Source organism: Arctopsyche grandis, chromosome 13 (assembly GCF_051622035.1).
Source record: "Arctopsyche grandis isolate Sample6627 chromosome 13, ASM5162203v2, whole genome shotgun sequence".
NCBI lineage: Eukaryota > Metazoa > Arthropoda > Insecta > Trichoptera > Hydropsychidae > Arctopsyche > Arctopsyche grandis.
In genome coordinates, this window is record NC_135367.1 from 18,331,782 (window position 1) to 18,340,166 (window position 8,385).

The 8,385-nt window shown below is 32.3% G+C and overlaps 1 protein-coding gene across 1 annotated transcript; it reads right to left on the reverse strand.

Moving 5' to 3' along the window:
• Positions 1 to 466: 466 nt before the first annotated feature.
• LOC143921734 (phospholipase DDHD1-like) lies at positions 467 to 8,385 on the reverse strand. The gene is made up of 12 exons (XM_077445105.1): positions 8,244 to 8,385; positions 7,868 to 8,169; positions 6,615 to 7,008; positions 6,434 to 6,509; positions 6,206 to 6,336; positions 5,992 to 6,126; positions 5,769 to 5,910; positions 4,525 to 4,753; positions 4,282 to 4,449; positions 4,021 to 4,211; positions 3,823 to 3,932; positions 467 to 2,231 (listed from the first exon to the last, which is right to left on the reverse strand). The coding sequence occupies exons 2-12, from the start codon at positions 8,138 to 8,140 to the stop codon at positions 1,618 to 1,620; spliced, it is 2,463 nt and encodes an 820-aa protein (XP_077301231.1). The 5' UTR covers positions 8,141 to 8,169; positions 8,244 to 8,385; the 3' UTR covers positions 467 to 1,617.

The following is an 8,385-nucleotide window of genomic DNA, read 5'->3' on the forward strand; positions in this document are numbered from 1 at the left end:
CTTAATTAATCATACACTTTGGTCATTTTACATCCATGTAAGGGTTTCATTCCAAATTAGATGCAATACAATCTTTGTACATATAAATATACACGACCAATTAATCCCTTGTATCTTTTTTTTTTTTGTATACATTACGGTCATGTTCACTTTTAATATACCTACTAACAAAACAAAATGTACACCATCATCATACGACATGGAAATGAATATTTTATACGATTATATATTCATTGCTAATTTCCTTTGTATATGGACGGAAAGCATACATAAAAAATTTAAAAAAAAATGAATATTAATGATGAAATAAAATTTTAATAGTTTGACCTAACATCAATAATAATGGCATCTATAATATTTTATAACTAATACTTATAAATTTAAATAGGAAACAATATTGTAGATATGTATTATAATAAAACAAGCTTAATATTTTTATTTTTTACATTTTAAATTTTATCTTTTTCTATAAACAAAATCACAAAAATGTATTTAAATATACACTATAGTCCATTTAGCAAAATAAGGAGAATTCTATGAATATCGTTGCATTCGATAGATTTTTTAGACATTTGGGCAATAAATTGTAATTTTTTTTGTACTAAATATCCTGTTCCTTACTATACATATATCAGGCCTGGGCAAACTACGGCCTGATTCTAATTTTTGTGCGGCCCGCCAAATTGTTGGTTATCAGAGGATCACTTATTTTTTTTACATACGTCTTTTATACTTCACTTACGATTACAATTCAGGAAAAAATTTGCCTCTTATCCAATCGTTTTCATACTTTGCCATATTGCTCATTTTGGTCATCAATATAAGTAAATGTATTACGATGGAGAAAAAATATCGTTTTAGACGCGTTTGAAATTTTAATTTCTGAAAAGTACCTAACTTTTATCCAGTTTTTAGTTTTAAACATAGATGGCGGTAGTAAATAGTATTTTACTTGCGGCCCGAACTTCATTTTTAATTTCAAATGCGGCCCTTCATTCGAAAAGTTTGCCCAGACCTGCTATATATAATATAATAGTATGTAATTTATTAAATTTAATAATTTTAAAAATATTCAAAAAGTTGTCATTGTGTTTGATTACTTTGACATAACTATGTATATACATATGTAGCTATGTATGTACATATGTCTATTTAGGTGATGTTCATACCATTATCAGAAATAAAATCTGCATTAGATTATTATCATCGCGTAGTTGATTACATATGTATACATATCTGGTAGTCTGCATTATATTCACTCGTATGCATTATCATAATATTCATAGACTAGCCCTTAATCTGTGTAAAAGACTATACTTTTACGCCCCCAATAGATTATATTATCGCATCTTTCTATATCATTCAAACATTAAAACTATGTATTACTGTCACAGAACAGTGATGAGCAAGATAAAAATCATTTTCAGATTTGTATGATTGAATTTACTAAATATTCAGAAGGTGCACAGTAAAATTATACACGTATATAGGTAGTCGGACGGATATGACAGTGAAAAATATAAATAAATAAAATTCATGATGATTAAACCAAATTCAGGAAATTATTGTAATTGCAAAATCTCTGTGGAGATTTTGTAAATATTTTACTTGCAGTGGTCATGATGAGATGTTATCATTAACGAGGTGTGACTCTTCATTACTACCGTCTTCCGAAAAAAGATGAGATAATATAAAATAGGCCACATCATAATTATTCCAATAGCTAGTATGAGAAGTTATAGCCCATATGTAGTTGTTTGTTATGCCAGAATCTTTCAAAGTGTAATCAATTCGATATGGCAAGACTTCTTCTGGATTCCTTGTCGCATCAACATATTCACCCGTTGCTGCATCTTTGAGATCATCTCGAACATCGCTATCTAAGATTTGAGCACTATCGTTTAAATTCGGATTTGTGAAAGATTTCTTTCTTTGTTCGGCTGCCATCATAATTGTTGGATCTCGTAAATTTACGTCGTCATCTATATCACAGTTGCCAATACTTTCGTTTTTCGAATCAACAAAATTTTCACATACTACTTCGTCGCCCTTTTCAAACATGTTTATATTCGGTGGCAAATTTTTTTTAGGCGAATTTTCGTAGTACTTTAATTTAGACGCTGAATTATCGTTAATATCTGAAATATTTTGTGGATTAGTATTAGGTAATGGTGATCCTGTTTCCGAGCGTTGCCATGGATGCTTTACATAAGACCAAATCTTCCATGGACCTATAAAACAATAAACGACAAAATAAGCAATGCTAAAAAGTTATATTAAATTGAGGCATTAGCTATTAATTATTTTTTAATATCAAAAAATGTTAAAACAGTACTAAATTAATATAAAACTTCAAGTTAAAATTATACTTGAACACAATGGTAAAAAAAACGGCGACATGATTTTGTTATTATAAAATCATTTAATGAAGATCTGTTACAATTTTGTTGATTTAAATATGAGAAAAAGCCGAAAAATATATGTAAAATTAATTATGTATTATTGATATATAATGAATGAATAATAAAACTGCATTATCATGTGACTAAGCTACGCATCAAAAGCAATTTCAAGACATTCACATTTTCCCAGCAACTTATTTTGTTTTTGTTTTAGTCACACATTGAAATCCACTTCGACTTACAGAAAAATATAAAAAGACTGGATATATTTTTTCTCACAATTACACGCAGATTCTGTCGATATTGAAACTTTTGAGTTCTACCACGAGAACGGTTACGCCAATGGTCATAGATAAAAAATAAGACTTCCAAAAACAAATTCAAAAATTTGTTATATATAACTGGAAAAATATTGACATTTAATTTGGTTTACATTGGCTAGTATTTACTCCGATTAACACACTTAATCAAAACTTAAATGCTATAACGCAAAAGCATCATATTAAATGGCAATACACACATACGGCTAAAACTAAATCACAACTATTTTACTTATTGTGATCAGGGACCCAAACTGTTATTTTTTTCGTTCCGGTTCGGTAAAAAAAAAACATATCGGTTCAGTTCCGGTTTTCGGTTCTCTTGTATATTTGAATATTAGCAAGTGAATGTAAATACACCCACACCGTATATACCTCTCTTTATACGGCTTTTCGATATAACTTATTGTGATCATATAGGAATATAATTAAAATATCAAAGGAGAATATTTCCTAGCATGTGCAGCTTGACTTTCTCTAGGCTTATCAACTTTTCATCGGGACCTCCTTTTAGGAACAAAAGTGCGACAACAGTTTAGAAATAATCTAGCAGTTTTTTATTCTAGAAGTATTTGTAGTTTCAATTTTGATTGAATCGAAATCAATGTTATTTGCTCGCCTTGCAATTTCATCGTGGATTCTTTTAATGACCGTAATGTCTCAATGATGACATTAATTTCGATCCATTTACATATGTTCTGGGAAATAGTACTCCATATTGTTTTCAACTATTTTTGAAAAAAATTCTTTACATAAAAATAAAGAGTTTAACTAGCAATTCATTTAGCAATACAGTCTATTGCATTTTCGTTAAATTTCATTATAATACAAGGGATTCTAAACTTTTTAACCAAGTGGCAAACTTCACATATAATTGTATTTAAATCGGAATCGTAAATAGAATCTTTGATTGCTAATTGTGAAGTATGTGCCACACATTTTATTCTAATGAGATGAGGTAAATAACAGTTTTCGGTCCGGTTTCGGTTTTCGTTCCAGCAAAAATAGCAGTTTTTCCGGTTTTCGGTTCGGTTCCCTGATTATGATATTTTTCTTATATTTTAAAACCTAAAAATATATTAAAAATGATGATTATTTACCCTTAGCTGGAGAGTTTTGTGAGCTGGGACTCGTCAGTGGAGCAGCATAATGCGGTGGAATGACTAACGGTGGGTGTTCAGATAACCACCTAGCTACTAAAGGCTCCAACCTACAATGAAAATTAAATCGATCATTTAAAATTTCATGTATGTATACATATGTACATAATAATATATGTAAGTGCACAACAAACACACCTATACGCAACTGGATCAGATAAATAAAAGATGTTATACAAGCGCGTTTTAAATCCAGTCGGTAAAATTTGAGCCGAACTAGAATTAGCTTGTCGCAATGATAAAAATACACCGAGAGGTGAACCTAAACAGAACACTTGTTGAAGTTGAAACAGCAATCCGCTGCCCTTACTCGGATTAGTTTCCGCGTCCTGAAATCAATGAATCAAATACAGTTGCCAATAATGCTGAAATAGATCACAACACGTGTAAGAAACTTACTCTACTGATGCACCGTTCACAGCCAATTTTGTGACCAGTGACAATGTCGTACAGTATGACGCAGCCGAGAGAATGCGCCACTGCACTAAATTGTCCTTTATAATTCGGATTTCTAGCCATGAACATGGTGTAAAGTCTGTTCAACTCTTGGGTCAAATCGTCTTGCACCTATAAATTAAATAATCTCAAATATTAACATCTAAAAAGACATTTTATATCATACCAAATTGAGCAGATACAAACTTGTTTGCCGTAAACGGGACTCGTATAATACATAACGTCCATGGCAGCATCGTTAATTGCTCGGCGAAGAGCAGGAGCACCGATTGGAGCTGCTGCTTCTAAGAGGGCGGCTGCACTGCCTCTTTCACCAGCTCGCCATCTAGCCGGAAACAATTCAGCACGACCTTTGCCACCTTTACCACCACAATTGGAATACTGTGCAGTTAGCCAGTCACAATTTGTTCGTAAGCTATATATGTAGCATATAAAAACATTATAATTACAATCAATGTAAAAAGTTATATATTTTTTTTTTATTCCTTTTCATATCAGTCATAGTGACGCATTAAGGTAACCTTTAAAGTCACTATGGTCTAATTTAAATTTTTGAAATAAATAAATATCAATATGTACACTAAGCAAGATGTTAAAATTATCAAAACCCACTATCAGTTTTAAGAAGATATTATATCTATCAAAAAAGGTACAAAAAACAACAAAGCTTTCGTTAAGGGAGAGCCCACAACCTTAAGAATGTAAATTTCCTGATTAATCGAATGTCATAGATAAAAATGGAAGCTATTTTTTTAAATTTATAATAAGATATATTTATTTTCCTCCACACACACAATGGTGATTATTTTTAAGTCCACAAAATAATTTAGCCATTTTCATAATTGCCGGCTTATTACATATTCTAAGCTTTGCTTTTATAAATAATTTTAAATATATGTATATGTTATAGCCCAAGTGTTAACTTCAGTTCGTTTGTGAACATACTAGTTTGTTAATACACGAACTATTGGTTTTAGTTAAGAGCTAACAGTCAAAATCTATCTTCAAATAGACTCACCAAGTGTCGCATAAAACCTGAAACGGTTAACTGTTTAAATTTTTGAGCTATCAAAACTTTTGAGATGTCAAAACACCAAGTATTAAAAGGTAAATCCTATAGAAACTACATTACAACATTGTTTTAATTCTCGTTTCCGCTAATCTTAAAAATATTGAAACCCAGGTAAGCATATGTATATACGTAGAGAATAGGACAAAAGATTGCGAATACTAAAACTTATGCCTAATAGTTTCTACATGAACAAACTAGTTGGTTTGTCAAGTTGTTCTTTTATGTACACAGATTGGTTAGTGTATGAACAAACTAGTATGTTCATAAAGGAACGAAAAGTACATTTGGATTGTAACATATACATAAGTACATGTAAAAACATTATATGTATTGTTTTAATAAATAAATCAATACTGACGCATTTGTGTTTCTTATTATTCTGCCGGAATCCATCTTTTGGCCGATACCGTGTATGACAAATACAACATGTGTTATATCAGGAGGGCGTTCAAGAACGGAAGCTTTATTTTTATAGCCTCGCTTTAACCTGTATCCCGTAGCTGAAAAAATAAATATAATTTATAAAATATACATCATCATTTGTATATAGTTTAAAACAATGAAAATTATAATCAATTTACATTGATAAAATCCCAATTTCTGAGTGACGCTTCTGACGAGTTGTCTCGGTGCTCCACCCCAGTACAAATATAATTCACACGCAGACAGCCATTCAACGTGAAAGTCCGGGAAATGATGCGAATGTACAGCAACTCCTACATTCAAAAATATATTAAAAATAAATAAAGAACTTTCAACATGATAAATTGTTATCATATTGTATTGTATTACTACCTGGCTGTGGCGTTGGTTGCTCAAAAGCAGTTTTACTTCCCGAGCCATATAGTCGGAGATGTTCCTCTTCAACGACTTCTCCATAGCAACCTTCCAAAGGTTGCCAACTTCCATCGTAAAAGTATAAACCTCTATAATAGTATATATGTAAATCAATTGTTAAAATAAATTTTACAAAATGTGTAAAAATAAGAGAAAGAGGAAAAATAAATTGTATATATAAATCACCGTGTTATCGAGCATTGTTCACCAGGCCAGTAAATAGACACACACGTCATCGTTATCAAATTAACTTCATACATGCCTATAATAAAACGTGAAAGTGTTATATCAATATAATAAAACATGTAAAACGAGCAAACTTAAACATGTAAAATTAAGTAAACTCATATGTATGTATGTATGTTACCTCCTCTCACTATAATCGTATTGATATTGTCTATGGGTTGATCATTAATATCACAATTTTCTAATTCATTTTCAGATCTAGAATTTATATCACATTCCTTATGAGCTAATTTCGATCGATCGATATCACATTCTTCCTTTGACTTTTTACTCGGCGATTTATTGAGATCTTCGCTCGCGCCGTTCTTCAGATCTAGTTTGATTTGTAAGTGTTTGAAAGTTGACTTTTCATTTGGCACAATTTTATCAATCTCGACAAAGTCGTCACAATTTACATGTGTACTATTATCAATTTTAGTCTTCAATTCTCTGTATTTATTTTCTATGAGAAGTGAATCGTATCCGTTGAATTCACACCATACCTTGTCGTCTACAACCTTATAGAACCATCGCACCTGAAAATATTCAATATAATATATATTAACACATCACAATTGTACACTAATCGGTACAAATTATTGCGTCGATGATGCAATTCAGTAGTTTTCAACTGCCGGTCATTTTCCTATCAGTCTACAAAAGCTATCTGTTGAACTCGGTGATGAACGATGCAGAAAATATCGTAAATTAAACCCATAGACGAACTATGAAATCTGTGGTGCTCACAAAAATGTGAAAGTACTGACTTACAATAACAGAATCTTCTCCATGTAGAAGTGAAGTCGTTATTGTGAGGAATGGGGAATTCTATCTTGACAAACTGCAGAATAAGGTAAACAAATTTGTACCCGAGTATTTACTGTGATAATTGATCTTTGTATTGACATAGATTTGACAGTGATTCCCATATTTAAAGAAATGTAGTAGAAACTTGTCAAAATAATAAGATCGTACGAATTAATAATGACATGAAGTTATGCCTCTCATAGCTGGAGTCCACGAACGCGTTCCGTGCCTCACTTTAGAGTGTGTTCTTACAATAATACAATAAGGATTTGCACAAATTTACTCTAAAGAAACAGACGCGTTCAAAACAAAGTTGGTTCTTAGAAATATTTCCACCGTTGTGCAGGTTGAATACCACTGAAGGAATCAAAGCACATATTAACAGAAATTTGCATGCAATCTAGTTAGTGCGAAAATATGCATAAATAAATTATCAGTAATTTTTATTGTTACTATTGGCTTAGCAAATTTGGACTAATTAAAGATCCGAGCGGTTGAGAAATATATTATTGAACAATGATTTTTAGTACTTGAAATGTTTCACCCCTATATTATAAAGCATAATTAAATTTTGTATGAGATTCTTACTTGTTCTGAACTAATCGGCTCAACGGTCACAGGCACTTGATCCCTCGCAGATATCTCCCACGGCATACTAGAAGTGTCGATTTCGCACACGATAGTCTCTTCCTCGTGTCGCTGGTGATATTCGAAATCAACATGGATGTCGTCTCCAACTTCCAGACCCTTACTTTCATCCGGGGGAAGACCGCCGCTGAAGTTGTCGCACCTCTGCAGCTCGGCACTGTTCTGCTGATCGCCAGCGTTGTAGAAGCGCGAGAACAACTTGTGATAGTTCATAGTGGAAGAATCGAAACGAAACCTGGGGTCTGAAAGTGTATCGAAATGGAATGTTATCGAAGGTGAAATAGCGTATGCATTGTAATAGAATTTGCGCGCGTACTTGGAGTGGAGTGGAATGCGTTGAAGTGCAAATGTGAGTGCGCAGAGTTGAAGGGCGCGCGAAACAATACAGGGCTACATTGTGTGCACAAAGTAGAGTCATCAGCGTCTGCGTTTGCGTCTGACCACCCTGACGTCACTGT